The sequence below is a fragment of the Trichechus manatus genome, unplaced genomic scaffold, assembly GCF_000243295.1.
Source record: "Trichechus manatus latirostris isolate Lorelei unplaced genomic scaffold, TriManLat1.0 scaffold00094, whole genome shotgun sequence".
Lineage (NCBI taxonomy): Eukaryota > Metazoa > Chordata > Mammalia > Sirenia > Trichechidae > Trichechus > Trichechus manatus.
Window position 1 is genome coordinate 9,309,677 of NW_004444030.1, and position 15,542 is coordinate 9,325,218.

Below are 15,542 nucleotides of genomic sequence, written 5' to 3' on the forward strand. Positions count from 1 at the left end.
TTCTCAAGAGAACCTTTTTTTCTGTCTGTTCACAAGGGATAGAATAGAGTGAGAAAATGGCTGAGACTTTGACTCCATCCTTCCTGGGTTTGAATCTTGACTCCACCAAAACCATTACTTACGTCTCTGAGCCTCCGCTTCCTTCTGTAAAACAGATTATAATACTATGATTATCTATGAGCAAAGAGGCCAGTTATAGTTAACCAGGACAGAGGTGATGGCAGCTGCTTGATTATAAGATTTTTGTACAAAGACTCTGCTCTTTCTAATTCGTGATTGCAAAGAGCAAATGGTAACTAAGTACCCGTATTAATAGGTTTTATAATATGCCAGTTCAGAGGTTAACAAAAGATGGTTAGCACTGAGCAAGTTGTAGAGTATAAGGGAAAGAACTGGAGCCTTAGAATTGTTGTTGTTAACTGCCGTTGAGTTGGCCAGCCCCACGCACAATGGAACAACACACTGCCCAATCCTGCACCATCCCCATGATCAGCTGCAGATCAAACATTGTGGTCCATAGGGTTTTTACTGGTTGATTTTTGAAAGTAGATCACCAGGCCTTTCCTTCTTGTCCATCTTATGCTGGAAGCTCTACTAAAACCTGTTCAGCATCATAGCAACATGCAAGCCTCCACTGACAGATGGGTGGTGGTTGCACATGAGCTGCATTAGCCACAAATTGAACACAGGTTTCCCCCACATGAAAGGCAAGAATGCTACCACTGAACCATCGTTGCCTCAACCTTAAAATTGTTGTTGTTGTTGCTTTGTCCCGTGAAGTTGATTCTGGCTCATCGTGACCCTATAGGACAGAGTAGAAGTGCCCCATAGGGTTTCCTAGGCTGAAATCTTTATGGGAGCAGATTGCCAGGTCTTTTCTCCCACTGAGTGGCTGGTGGATTCAAACTGCCAACCTTTCAGTTAGCAGCCAAGCACTTAGCCATTGCGCCGCCAGGGTTGCTTTGCCTTAGAATTGAGTGCTTTTTAATCTTGACATTGCTACTCATTAACTGAGTGACCCTGGATAAGTTAATTTCTCTGAGTCTCAAGTTCCTGTTTTGTAAAGTGGAGACAATAATATCATCCTTTTATCTCTCAGAACTGTTGTGAGGATCAAAAGAAATAGTCCAGTGTATTTTGTAAATCAGAAAGTGTGAACCATCGCTCACTGCAAGATGCTTTGGGGGCTGAGTAGTTATTGAAGGCAACATGGAAAAAGCACTAAATGAAGGCAGCTCTCAACTCTACCCCTGGTCCTGTTCCGGTCCTAGCGTGTACGCTTCTAAAGCATGTATCTTTGGATTCAGCTCTGATGAAGTAGGGATAATTGGTGGTGTTTATGCAAAGGTATTTATGCAAAGCAGGAGATGGGATACTTTTTCTAGGAGGACCGTCTTCATATGTTTCTTTAAAGGTATGAGTTATACCTGGGTAGGAAATTTCACTTACATATGCAACTAGAGAAAGGTGAAAGTTGAGATAGGCATTTTTATTGGAAATAATGAAGGGACGAATAGAGTAAGAAAGAAAAGGTCAGCAAGAAGTGAAGGAAAGGAGTCTTGGGTTTGGTGCAGAATTCCCATTTATCATTATTAAACCACATATTTCAAGGTTTGTCATTTGGGGAAGAATAACCAGCCATTGTCTGTGTGCTGCCATGGAAAATCTCCAAGTCCTGACTTGCAGAGAGGCTGGGGTTCCTCTGGCCCAGCTTTGTCTCCAGTATTTTGAGGAAGGATTGCTATCTTTTCCGTAGTGCAAAAGGTCAGGAGTCTAAATGGATATCTCTTCTTTTAAACACATCTGTAATGATAAATATGTGCATGGGATCTGGCCAAGCTTAGAATTCCTTTGAAATTCTCGTTTCTCATTTCTCTCTGTGGCCCAGAGGTAGATTCTGGCCGCATTTTGGTAGGAAAACCCCTCAGCCTTGCCTTGTTCTCCTGCCCCCTGAGAGTCGAGTTCTGTTTGAAAAGAGCTGAAAAAATGAAGACTGTTTTTTCAATTGGGATCAGAATATCCTTCCCCAAGCAGTGAGGCCTCTCTGAGAGTAACAGGATCCATATGTTGAAGCTCACTGCTAATGCTCAACATATGGGCTAGAGAACCTTTCCGACAGAAATATGCTTCTCCTTCGCTAAAGAATGCTCTAGTAAACTCCAGAAAGACCATTACTTAGGTGACAGATGGCATAGACATAGCTCCTGGGCTTATAGGCCTGCCCGTTATTCCCAAGGAAGGTGAGCCCTAGGAAGCCATAGAAAAGGTCCTGGTTTGGCCTTGAGGTGGATGTCCCTGGTGTATATCTCCCTATAAAGCCATCCAGTACACAGACCCTGTGCTCTTCAAAATACTATGGCACCTTAGAACCCTGGGCTAGTTCTCTTCTGTTACTGATGGTTGTTACTCGTGGTACCAGGTTGTTTGTTAAACTGAATGGAAACGTTTACCCTCCCCTCTCAGAGGTAACATTGCATAATGGAAAGAACACCTACTTGGGAGCCAGGAGGCGTGGGCTCTGGGGCCACCTTGACAGTCACTAAAAGCAGCCTTAGGGAAACCACTTTACTCTGTTCCCTCATCCGGAAAATGAGGAGTCAGGTCACATTGGGCTGTTGTTCCTAGAAATCCTCAAAGTTCTGCTGTTTAGAGCAGGACCATAAGCCTTCTCAAGGGGTCAGAGACATTGAAGGGAGAAAACCAGTTGCCGTAGAGTCGAATCCCAACTCCTTCTGGCTCTCCTGTTTTAGAATGCAGTGGAACCTGGAACCGGAGCTCTATCTGGAAAAGAAGAAGAGAAAGCAGTCACAGCTAGTAACACTTGTTAGTCACACTTTTATTGTCCTTAGGTAAGAATTGAGCCGCAGATGAATAATCAGCAACAGATCAAGTGAGGGAGAGACTCCAAAAAAAAACCAAACCCACTGCTGTCAAGTTGATTCCAACTCATAGCAACCCTATAGGACAGAGTAGAACTGCCGCATAGGGTTTCCAGGAGTGGCTGGTGGATTCAAACTGCCGCCCTTTTGGTTAGCAGCTGGAGGCTTAGCCACTGCACCACCAGGGCCCTGAGGGAGAGACTGGCTGCCCCTAATTACTGTAACGTATCCTCTCAACCAGAGTTTTGAAGCCTTGAGTTTCCACCTCTTGTTCACAGTGGAGTGTACAGCATGCTCTCCTTGCCTCTGCCCCATGCCTAATTGCCTAACCTTACCCTGGCTCCTTCCCTTTTCAGTTCCTCTCTCCCCCAAGTCATCCCTTTCTTTCTGCAGCCTTTGCAGGGTTTTCCCATGAACTGTGTTGTTTGTAGAATGTCTAGGAAGGTTGTGCCCCCAGTAGCTGAGTTGCCCCCCAACCCTCACCCTCCCCTGCCCAAGCAGGGCCCAGGCCGATGCTTTGATCCCTATATTCCTCAGAGACACAACTGTAGTCTCTTCCTGGAATGAGCAAATGAGGAAGACCTGTAGCAGCAATGCCTGCAAGTCGGTCACCATGGCAACGAAAGCTGCCTCCATTCTACTGCGAAAAGAAAATGGCTGTTCCACGGAAGCCCTCGCTGACTCTCCTACCGGCCTGTTTTGTTCAGGCCCCTCCTGCATATTGGTTTTAAGAAGCTGCATGCATGCATTGAACCAAACGCCTGTTAGCCTTTAGCTTTCAGATTGAGTTTACTTAAGAGGAGGAGAGGCAGAAGGAAGTTGAATTCAAATGAATGAAGCATTTTTAACTCCTAAAACCATGTTCTCATGAGGAATGGTTATCTGCTCCGAGCAGATCAACGGGTAACAGAATGAATACAGGGATCTGTGAGATCTGGTGCAGTGTATTTCATCTTATCAGTGGAGCAGGATGACACAGCATATGGATATTTAAATAAAAATTCCATGAGAGTAACCGAAGAATACAGGGAATCCTGCAGGGAGTAGCCTACAGAGTTTCAGAAGAGTATTTGACTAATTGGGTTCATGATGTGTGATGCTGGCTTCTGTTATGGAAAGAGGCGAGCTGGTCTTTTTTTCATAAGGTAGACTGAACGTTTGTTTGACAATCCTCTGCTTCAAAATCTGTTTGAATCTTCATATTATCCTTCTCCGTGGTTATTAAACACGAGGGCTGGGAGAGTTGGCAAGAGACTTTTGTGCATAGTTCCGAGGTGGTGGGCTTCCTGCTCACTACCTTTGGTCTCGACACACTTGCTGCCTATGGGGACACAACCAGTTGATATTTAAAAGGACCTGATTGGACACATGGGGTCACCACGAGTTGGAATTGACTCAATAGCAACAGGTTTGGTTTGGTTTGGTTGGTTGGGCTGCTGTTCTGGTGAATCCAAGAAGTTTTGAGCAGGACCATAGCCTTCTCAAGGGGTCAGAAACATTTAGAGAAGAAAACTAGTTGCCGTGGAGTTGATCCCAATTCATGGCAACACCGTGCGTGTCAGAGTAGAACTTGCTCCACAGAGTTTTCAATAGCTGATTTTTCAGAAGTAGATCGCCAGGCTTTTCTTCCCGGGGGCCTCTGGGTGGACTTGAACCTCCAACCTTTCAGTTAGCAGCCAAGCTCATTAACCGTTTGTCCCACCCCGGTACTCCATTGAGGGTAGAGGTCACCCCAGATCTGATAGGGATGGCAGTTTCATCTGGCAATGGTCTGGGCCATGTCCACTCCTGGCTGCGGCGTGAGGAGCTATGGATACTTTGGTGGTGACAAGTTTTCAAAACCCAAACAAGTTCCTCCCCTTACTCTTTCTTAAAGTGAGCTGGAAGACCCCATTTTTGACTGAGAACTCCGGTTTCCTTTCTCAAAAGTTCCAAGGTGTGTTTAAACTGGACTTTCTCTTTTTCAGTGTCTCTGCAGGTGGATATTGTTCCCAGCCAAGGGGAGATCAGCGTTGGAGAGTCCAAATTCTTCCTATGCCAAGGCAAGTGCCCCGTGCCCCTCTGTATTTCAGAATTTGCCTCAGACACTCATGGAGCAGAGCAGAAGCCAATGGGCCATGCCCGTGTGGGGCTGATAGCACCACACCTACAATTCTTGGCATTGCTCTCTTATAGGGTCAACAGCATAACCATTCAAGTCAGGGAAGCTCCTGGGCCCTCTTCCTTCCCCTCTCAAAGGCTTCCCAAGACAGAGAAATGAGTCGTCTAGATTCTTGCTTGGTAATGGAGGAGAATCTAAAGACTTAGGAAAATCAGCACAACTAACAAAAGAACAGTGAGTCCTCCTCAGACCTCTCTGCTCGGTATACATCCAAAGTCCTGCCAGTGGCTCTGGAGAACAGTGCTGCTTCAGAAATAATGCGTCAGTGGGTTGCTTTAAGCCTTATTTCTTAGAATCTTCCAGAACAGGAAAATCCAAGAAGGTCTAAAACATGCCTGAGAGTGAATTGAGGACTGGTCTCTCTTTAGCTGTGAGGACACACGTCCTAGGTTTTCCAGACAACTGTAATGCAAATGCTCTGACCCATTGTCCCCGCCAGAGTGCTAGGATTTATCAGACCAGGTGCCCTTGTTTTTTGTTTAAAAAAAATACCAGTTTCCACAGCTCAGATAATGATCAGGACATGTCCAGTGGAGGAAAGGGTTCCAGTTAGGTGGCGGCTTCTCTGTATGTGACATTTCTGGGCTGGGGAACATGGGAGAACCAGGGAAGAGCTGAGCTAGGTGTAAACTGTGACCTTTAGAAAGCAGCTTTTGCGGGGAGGGGCCTTTGAATGCAATCATGATTTGAGTTGGATGTGGTGGCTGTTGGCTGGCGGATGTGTTCGCTACAGCTTTGCCTTCATTACAGCAATTTAAATGATCTGGAGATGCAGCCGTGGAGCCCACAGCACATCTTGCAAATAACGTTATTTATTGAAAACATGATGGGCCCTGAAAGGAAGGCTGCTTCATTTCCATACTAAGCATCTGTGCAGGGCCAGGCCATGTAGGCTGGGGAAGGGCGCCATGCAACATAGGGCAGAGCCACGTGCAGGAGCCGAGAGCTCTGCACCCTGTTTGGGCTCAGGGTCTGGGAGAGCTAAGCAGCAGTCTGGCTGTCTTAGGTGCCTGGGGATAGGAGGCATTGGGTGATTCTGGCCACCTTCTCTGTGGCATTTAAGGAAATAAATTTGTCTGTCTCAAGCAGGGTGTGCTGAAATGGCAGATGCTAGAATAAAATGGTTGAAACCCACACTCCTAGATGAGCTGGTGTCTCATCCTCAACTCAGGAGTCCATAATCTAAGCCCTCACAAACAAGCTGACCAGCTGGCTCAGACCAGCTAGGCCCTTGAGCTCGGATTCTGTATATATTAACTCCCTTCGTCCCCCATACTTCGTGGCTTGTAAGATCTTAGTTTAGTGGCTGGCACACAGTAGGTTGTCAACAAACATCTCTTCTCTTCCCTGATCAAGGATTGTACCACTATGTGAAATACTAGCACAAGTGTTTGTTGAGTTCTTTACAAACACCATAGAAGGTCTTATGAGTATATTAACGAAACACAGAAGCCAGAGTAGAGCCACGTACATTCTAACGTAAATGATCATCCCTCCCTAACGGTCAAGGCTGACTGATCCATAGTTCAGTAGCTCATACTGAGCACCCACTGTCACTCTAGAGGGGTCTTTGTCTTTTCACCTTCAGTGTTTTGAGAATAATCTCTTCCTCTGTAGTGGCAGGGGACGCCAAAGATAAAGACATCTCCTGGTTCTCCCCCAACGGAGAAAAGCTCACCCCAAACCAGCAGCGGATCTCAGTGGTGTGGAACGATGATTCGTCCTCCACCCTCACCATCTACAACGCCAACATCGATGACGCCGGCATTTACAAGTGTGTGGTCACTGGTGAGGATGGCAGTGAGTCGGAGGCCACGGTCAACGTGAAGATCTTCCGTAAGAGCCCTATCTTCTCCCACTATAATAATCCCTGTACCCTCCTTTGGCCATGGAGATACATGGGTAGTAAAAAGGGTGGGATGGCAATGCAGGGACAGGCTGAGGGCTTGGCAGATCCCGTTTCCTCTCCCTAAGTCTTTTCTTAACTGAGTTAAGAGCTCCGGTACATTCTTAAATGATCCTTGACCAACTCAGAACTCACAATCCTGGTTCATACAAGTCACAGCCACCCCCTACTGACTGCCTTCCTCTAAATTCAAATTACACAGTTCTCAGAGGGCAGTTAGGGGTCCCCCATCCCTTCTCCAGGTATTGACTAACTATTATACAATCCAGGTTTTCTCTTATTTCACACTCCCCTCCTGGTAATGGAGCCCAAGAGCTCAGTGCGGTGGGGGATTATATCTGAACACCCTGTGCCACTCAGAGCAGACAACTCCCATTGCCACTGAAACCCTGTCTGGAGGTGGCATCTTATTACAAATTATCATGCATCTGTCCTGTTGGACAGTGTAATGACAACTAATGGAACAGTAAGTAAGTAAGTAAGTAAATAAGGATGTAAGGGTGACAGCTAATGGAACAGGATTGATTGCCATAATATTTATTGCCATTAAGCTTGCTTTTCTTCAGTTCTCTTCCTCAAAATTCTCTCTGCTGTAGGAAAGTTGGGGTGGGGTGGGTAAGGTGGGGTGGAGGACAGAATGAAAGACAGAGAAAGGACTGATTGATTCTACTATTCGTTATAGAATAAGTATTCTACCCATTCATTCTACCTATACATTGTCTTTCTTTGGCACCATCCCACATGGCAAGGGGTCCTTGGTAAAGACAGCCCTTTCTCCCCATAGGCACTTCTATGCACAAAGTATGATAAATTTGGCACTCAATGAGTAGATATTGACTGCTAAACAATGAAGACACACGCTGGCATTACATGTACCAGCTTCTGTGCCTGGGTATCTTTGGCCCAGTGCTAGGTACAACCCCGTCTTGTAAAACTACGTATATGGATTGAGACTTGCCTGGGATTCAAATCCAGCCAGCATGGCTCTAGTGAAAAGGGATCTCTTGTGGGAGACACAGCTGCTTCCCCTCACCCTTCTCTTGCTCATTTTCCAGAGAAGCTCATGTTCAAGAATGCACCGACCCCACAGGAGTTCAGGGAGGGGGAAGATGCCGTGATCGTGTGTGACGTGGTCAGCTCCCTCCCCCCAACTATCATCTGGAAGCACAAAGGCCGAGATGTCATCCTGAAAAAAGATGGTGAGACCTGAATTTCCTGGCAGCTGCCTTTTCCCCAGGGCCACCAGGTCCCGTATGTTTTCCACCTCTGCCAGCCTCTGAGGTATCTCAGTCCAAAGTCAGATCCAAGCGTCCTAGAAACTGCATGCAGTTTCCAGGACTGGAAAGGATGTATGTCTGAATATATTCAGACAGTTGGTTTTCTCTCCAAAGCAGAAGATAAGTTTCGAAGAGATCTTTGCTCTTGGCTATATTCCAGAGCTAGGGACACATTTTCGTATTACAGCTTAAAGCCCCACTAATAAGACTGAAGCTAGGAGGAAGGAAGGGGTCAGCTACCTGCCTACAGATACCAGAGTTCTCTGACTGACCCGTGGATGAACCTGCCTCTTGTCTCTTCTAGTCCGATTCATAGTCCTGTCCAACAACTACCTGCAGATCCGGGGCATCAAGAAAACAGATGAGGGCACTTACCGCTGTGAGGGCAGAATCCTGGCGCGGGGGGAGATCAACTTCAAGGACATTCAGGTCATTGTGAATGGTGAGGAGATCCGTTCTTCCTACTGTCCCCATTGCTACCACCTCGGTTCCCCAAAATCACTCCCGTCAACTTCCTCTTTGGTCTATACAATAAATCCTGTCCTGCGTCGTTCATCCATCTCAGCTGAATCCCTGGTAGCCTCTGGCTCGTTTTTTACTAAATACACTTGCTTTTTTGGTCTCCCCTCAATTATGGGGGCTTTTAGTGTAGTTATTGAATGTCCTTCGTTGTCTTATAGCTCAAGAAACTTTCCCCAGACTTGCTAACACATCCTTACTCAGCCTCATTGTCCTTGGTGTTACAGTAATTGTGAAGTTCGTCCCGTGGTTCGGTGTTCAAAGAAAGTGTTCCAATCAGTTCAGGCCTCAGAATAGTAGAATCATGGTCCATGGGCTTGTTAATCTTAATTTGTGGTGGCAACTAAACACACCCGTGGAATCAATATGACATTTACAAGATGTTTACAGGAAATTATAATGTCAGTACTAAGAAAATAAGTAAATCATGGTTGAATTGTTTTGGCTATTGATATATTTTTCTGCCACACTCTTCCTCCTCTCATTACTTTGGTAAAAACAGTTCGTACACTGTTGTTTTCAACAATCCCAGAGAAAAGTCACTCTCTGGGGAGCTAGTGCATTGCAAATTAATATTAACCATTTAATCACCAGGAGCAGTGGTTTCCAACCTTTTCCAGTATTGAGAGGCCCTTTTTAGCATCAAGTTCCACCAACCATGGTAGTTGTAAGTTTAGTATGCATTGACGGAGAAAATATATAATGATAAATAGCTACTGTAAATCAAATGCCATTTAGAAATTAATGGAATGCATTATTGTGGCATCTAAACTCTTGAAAAACAATAATGCATATTTTGGGGTGAACTATTTATTTAGTTTGAAGTATTTAGACCCCTTACGCTAACTCTGCAGCCCCCCCGACACACACTTTTGACCCACAGGCTGGGGCCCCTTGATCTGGAGCTCCCTGAAAGTGTTTCTTCTCCATTCCATTGGGTCCCTCCATGTTTTTCATAACTACCTCTGACAATGTTTTCTTTCCCTCCAGTGCCACCCACCGTCCAGGCCAGGCAGAACATAGTAAATGCCACCGCTAACCTTGGCCAGTCTGTTACCCTGGTGTGCGATGCCGAAGGCTTCCCAGAGCCCGCTATGAGCTGGACAAAGTAAGACACAGGCTCAAGCCTTTTACTGTGGACTCAAGGAGAAGGGAACATATGGGGCCCACTTTTGGCCCTGTATTGGCATTTCACTGCAATGGGTGTGCTTCTTGGGAATATCAACTCCAGGTGAAGACTGGATTCTTTTCTGTAAGGTTCTCTTGCCTTGTGCTTTGAATTCCCTAATTTTCAGTCTTGGAGGGGCAGAACCAGAGGACATGACCTTGAGGGGCTCTCTCTGAAGCCTTTGGGGGTGCAGGTTACAGTTCTTGGACAGAGGTTTGGATGAGGGAATAAAGATCCGTAGAAGTACAATTTGGCATCTTAGCATTTTTGTGAAGACCAAGTACTTCCCATTGGCTCAGCCTGCATATTATAGAAATTAGTTGAAAATAAACGTCTTATCTCCATGATCAAGATCATGGCACTTTGCATTTCTGCACCCTACAGGGATGGGGAACAGATAGAGGATGAGGAAGACGAGAAGTACATCTTCAGCGATGACAGTTCTGAGCTGACCATCAGGAAAGTGGATAAGAACGATGAGGCCGAGTATGTCTGCATTGCTGAGAACAAGGCCGGAGAGCAGGATGCGTCCATCCACCTCAAAGTCTTTGGTAAGTGCAGTAGGGATCAAGGAATCTGCTCTGGCATATTCTTCTTACCCTACGTGCTCAATGCATCAGTAAGACCCTGTCCGCTTTACCTTGGAAATACATTGCAGATGCAATCATATTTTGTCAGCTCCACCACGGAAGCCCTAATCCAAGCCACCATCATCCTCACCTGGTGTCTTAGTTACCTCGTGCTGTTGTAACAGAAATATCACAAGTGGGTGACTTTAAAGAACAGAACTTTATTTTCTCACAGTTCCGGAGGCAAAAAGTTCAAATAAAGGTCTCAGCTAGGTCGATTCCTTCCTTGGCAATAGCCTTGGACTTTCCTTGGTTCTTGGCCATCCCCACATGGTATCTGTCTTCCCTAATATGCGTGTGCATGTCTCTGTGTCTAATCTGCTCCTTATATGACTCAGAAGTGGTTAAGTTTTGGATCCACCCTAACACAGGTATGCCCTCAACTAATGAATTGCATTATACTAGATTGCATTATGGAAAATGATTATATTACATTAGATTAGATTACATCCACAGGTAAGAGGTTAGGATTCCAACACTTATTTTGGGAAGGGGACACAAATCAATCCATAACACTTGGACAATGCAACAGCATTTTGCCTGGTCTCCCTGTCCCTTCTCTCTTCCTCTTCAGTCCCTCCTACTCACAGTAGCCAGAATGATCTGAAGTGCCACTCTTCCATTTAAAATCAACCACTGGCCTTCTATTTCAGCTAGAATAAATTCCAGACTCTCTACTATGGCCTACAAGGCCAGCCATGGCCTAGCTCCTGCCTTTGTCTCCATCTTCATCTTTCCTTCACTTTGCTCTGCATTTAAAGCTTTCCAGCCACATGGGCCTTCTTTCTGTCCCTCAGACACGCTAAGCTCATTCGCTATCTCAGGGACTTTGCACTCGATGTTTCTTCTGCTTGGTATATAGTTCCTCCAGATCTTCTCTGAGCTGCCTCCTTCTTAGCATTCAGTCTCAGCTCATACTCACCTTCTCACTAAATCCTTCCCTTACTTCCCTGGCTAATGTGTCTCCCCCACTGCCACTGCCACCCCCACTAATCTCTTCCCTTTATCTTACTATTTCTTCTTCACTGTACTTATCAGGACCTGAACTTAACCTATTCACATATCTGTGTTGGGGATTATTTGTCTCCTACCTCCGCTAGTGTGTAAGTTCCAAGATGGCAGAGTGATGGCTGTTTTGTACATTGCTTTATCCCTGGTTCTCTAAACAGCGCCATACGCATTCTGTTGTTAGCCGCTGTCAAGGTGGCTCCTGACTCATAGGGACTCCATGCACAATGGAAGGAAATGCTGCTTGGTCCTGTGCCATCCTCATAATAGGTTGTGGATTAGACCATTGTGATCCCATAGGGTTTTCATTGGGTGATTTTCAGAAGTAGATCACCAAGCCTTTCTTCCTAGTCCATCTTAGTCTGGAAGCTCCACTGAAACCTGTTCAGCATCATATCAACAAGCAAGGCTCCACTGATGGACAAGTGGTGGCTGTGCATGAGGTTCATTGGCCTGGAATCAAAGCAGGGTCTCCTTCACAGAAGGTGAGAATTCTACCACTGAACCACCAATGCCTCAGGCCCATAGGCCCTTAGTAAATATTAGTGGGAGTCCATGGGTGGCACAAACCGTTAAGCACTCAGCTACTGTCCAAAATGCTGGCAGTTCAAGTCCACTCAGAGGTATCTCAGAAGAAAGGCCTGGCAGTCTGCTTTCGGAAAATCAGCTGTTGAAAACCCTGTGAAGCACAGCTCTACTCTGACACACGGGATAACCAAGAATAGGAATGGATAGAGGGCATTTGGTTTTAAATATTAATGACTGACTGGCTCGCTGCCTCTGTCTCCCTTTGCTTCCTTCCCTGGCCTGTCTGAAATAGGCTCATAGTAAGTCATGAAAAGAGCCCCTACATCTCCACTCACTTCATCTTTATAAGCTCAGGAAACTTCCTTTCATTTAGGGACTTAAATGCTTTTTGACTTGACCTTGAAAAAAAAATTTATGGCGGAGAAATCTTTAACCCATTGGCTTTCAACCCTGTCGGCTCATCTGTTTAACAAACACAAATAAATGGGTCCAGTGTAGACTTGGCACCAGAGCACAGATGCCAGAGAAGCAGCTGGGGGGGGGGGGGCAAAAATCTGCCAGGTCGTCACAACACGCACCTGGGGAGCCAGGACTGTGTCTGCTTGTGCAGCCTGATTAAAACTGGAAACACCAACCTTCGGAAATCAAGCATTTATATGGAACTGCCCCTGCTAATTATAGATAAATCCTATTTTTTCATTAATGACAACCGGATTTAGAATCAGGTTATCAGGTGGTTCAAGTTAACTGCATGTACTTGAGAGGGAAAGCTAAACTTCTGGAAAAATATTCCTGTCTTTTCACTACTTCAGACTGATCTTCACCCCAAACCCCACCAAACCCACTGCTGTCGAGTGATTCCGCTATGATTCCGACTTATAGCGACCCTATAGGAAAGAGTAGAACTGCCCCATAGGGTTTCCAAGGCTGTAACCTTTACAGAAGCAGACTGCTACATCTTTCTCCCACAGAGCGGGCTAGTGGATTCGAACCACTGACCTTTTGGTTAGCAGCCAAGCGCTTAACCACTGCGCCACCAGGGCTCCTCTGAACTTCCCCAGTCACTCTGATTTCATGAAGTTTTTCCATATTATAGAAAAAGGTTGAAGCATTTGTTAATTTTTTCTTTCATTTAATAAGTATTTGTTGAACACTTATGTTGCTGGATGCAGGAGCTATAGACATGAGTTAGACATGACCCCTTGACCCTGAAAAGCACTAAGAAGGATATAAACATATAAGCATATAAATTATAATCGACAGTGTCAGTCAAGAACACACGAGTGCCTGCTATGGGCCCAGCGTTGCCAAGGTTAAAAGATAAATAACATGGAGCCTGTTCTCATCAATAGGTTCACAGGCTAACGTAGGTGGCCAGTGCTGAAATCTTGGGTGACAACCCATTGTAGTTTGTGATAACAATAGACATGGTATTTTATAGGAAAAAAAGATCTCTTGCCCTGCATGACAGATGTTAGAGAAGTCTTCGCAAAGGATGTGCTATTTCATAAGTAGGAGTTCCCCAGACAAACAGGATAGGTGATGTTTTGGCAGCTCGGGTACAGTCCCAGAGGCAGGAAAAGCACATGTTGTGTAGAATGTTAGCTTCGTGGACAGGGGCTTGTGTCAATTTTATTCAAGTTGTAGTCCCAGCACCTAAAATAGTACTTGGCATGTAATAGGTGTGAGTATTTGAATGGAGGCAGTGGTGGTTCTGTGGTAGAATTCTCACCTTCCATGTGGGAGACCCAGGTTCGATTCCCAGCCAATGCATCTCATGGTCGGCCACCACACCTGTGAGTGGAGGCTTTCGTGTTGCGATGATGCTGAACAGGTTTCAGTAGAGCTTCTAGACTAAGACGGACCAGGAAGAAAGGCCTGGCAATCTACTTGTGAAAATCAGCCAGGGAAAACCCTATGGATCACAATGATCCGATACATAACTGATCACAGGGATGATGCAGGACCCGGCAGCATTTTGTTCTGTTGTGCATGGGATCACCATGAGTCAGGGGCTGACTCCACGGCAGCTAACAGCAACCACAAGTATTTGAATAAATGAAAGAATAGCAATTAACTCCATGTGAATGAAGCATAATGTATGTGACAAGGAGATGAGCCTGGAAACATGAATTCTCACTTCTCTTGTGGCCCCTGGCTTTGCATCGCTATGTTTTGGGGAATTCTTTAGACATGACTCCCATAAACTAAAAAGAATACTCCACATGAATTGAGCACTTATCATGTGCTAAGCATGATGTGCAGTGATCTCTGTGAATTAGCTCATTTAATCCTCATCACAATCCTGTGAAGCAGATTTAATTATTATCCCCAGTTTACAAATGAGGAGACTGAGGCACAGATTAGGGTGACCTGCCTAAGGTCACACAGTTAGTGTGTGGTGGAGCCAGAATTCAAGCCCAGGCGGGTGACTTTAAAGTTCTTCTCTAAGTGAAACAATGGTGGAGACTACTTGGTGGCACAGTGGTTAAGTGCTCAGGCTGCTAATCAAAAGGTAGGCAGTTCGAATCCACTAGCTGCTCCTTGGAAACCCTATGGGGCGGTTCTGCTGTGTCCTATGGGATCACTATGAGTTGGAATCAACTCAACAGCAGTGAGTTTGGCTTTTTTTATTTGTTTGGTATCTGAATTATATGTGGTCTGACAAGTGTCACGGGTTGAATTATGTCCCCCAAAATGTGTGTATCCGTTTGGCTGGGCCGTGATTCCCAGAATTGTGTGGTTGGCCTCCATTTTGTGATTGCAATTTTATGTTAAAGAAGATTAGGGGATTGTAACACCACCCTTACCCAGGTCATATTCCTGATCCATTGTAAAGGGAGTTTCCCTAGGATGTGGCCTGCACCACCTTTTACCTTACAAGAGATAAAAGGAAAGGAAAGCAAGCAGAGAATTGGGGACCTCATACCACCAAGAGAGCAGTGCCAGGAGCAGAGCGTGTCATTTGGACCTGGGGTCCCTGCGCGGAGAAGCTCCTAGTCCGGGGGAATATTGACGAGAAGGCCGACAGAGAAAGAAAGCCTTCCCCTGGAGCTGACGCCCTGAATTTGGACTTCTAGCCTACTTTACTGTGAGGAAATAAACTTCTCTTTGTTAAAACCATCCACTTGTGGTATTTCTGTTAGAGCAGTACTAGATGACTAAGACAAGAAGTAATACTAAAATTAATGTTCTATATCTTTACCGCCATATAAAACATGGTTCATGTGTAAAAGTACACTCAGCTCTAACTGGGCTGGTCAAGACACATCCTGTCTTCTCTTCCAGGCCTCTCTGGCAATGATGGCTGTCCCAGGAAGGAGGGCTGGGTACTGAGCGAAAGCTGTGGGTGGGGGGGGAGCATGGTAGAGTGAAGAGAGCAAGGACGGGCCAGGGGGAGGGGGTAACAAGGCAGGGAAAGTAGGATGGGGGGATACTGTGCCAGACGGGATGTGTCTTCCCAGCCC

At 45.7% G+C, this 15,542-nt stretch overlaps 1 protein-coding gene across 2 annotated transcripts in view; it reads left to right on the forward strand.

The window, feature by feature from the left end:
- Nucleotides 1–15,542, forward strand: part of NCAM1 (neural cell adhesion molecule 1) — a 372,797-nt gene that overhangs the window by 299,230 nt on the left and 58,025 nt on the right. For both annotated transcript variants that reach the window (XM_012557333.2, XM_004382513.3), the window contains exons 2-7: nt 4,847–4,921; nt 6,658–6,876; nt 8,002–8,145; nt 8,528–8,665; nt 9,733–9,850; nt 10,295–10,461. In XM_012557333.2, the coding sequence (XP_012412787.1) occupies nt 4,847–4,921; nt 6,658–6,876; nt 8,002–8,145; nt 8,528–8,665; nt 9,733–9,850; nt 10,295–10,461 (861 nt within the window). The remainder of the gene's footprint in view (nt 1–4,846; nt 4,922–6,657; nt 6,877–8,001; nt 8,146–8,527; nt 8,666–9,732; nt 9,851–10,294; nt 10,462–15,542) is intronic.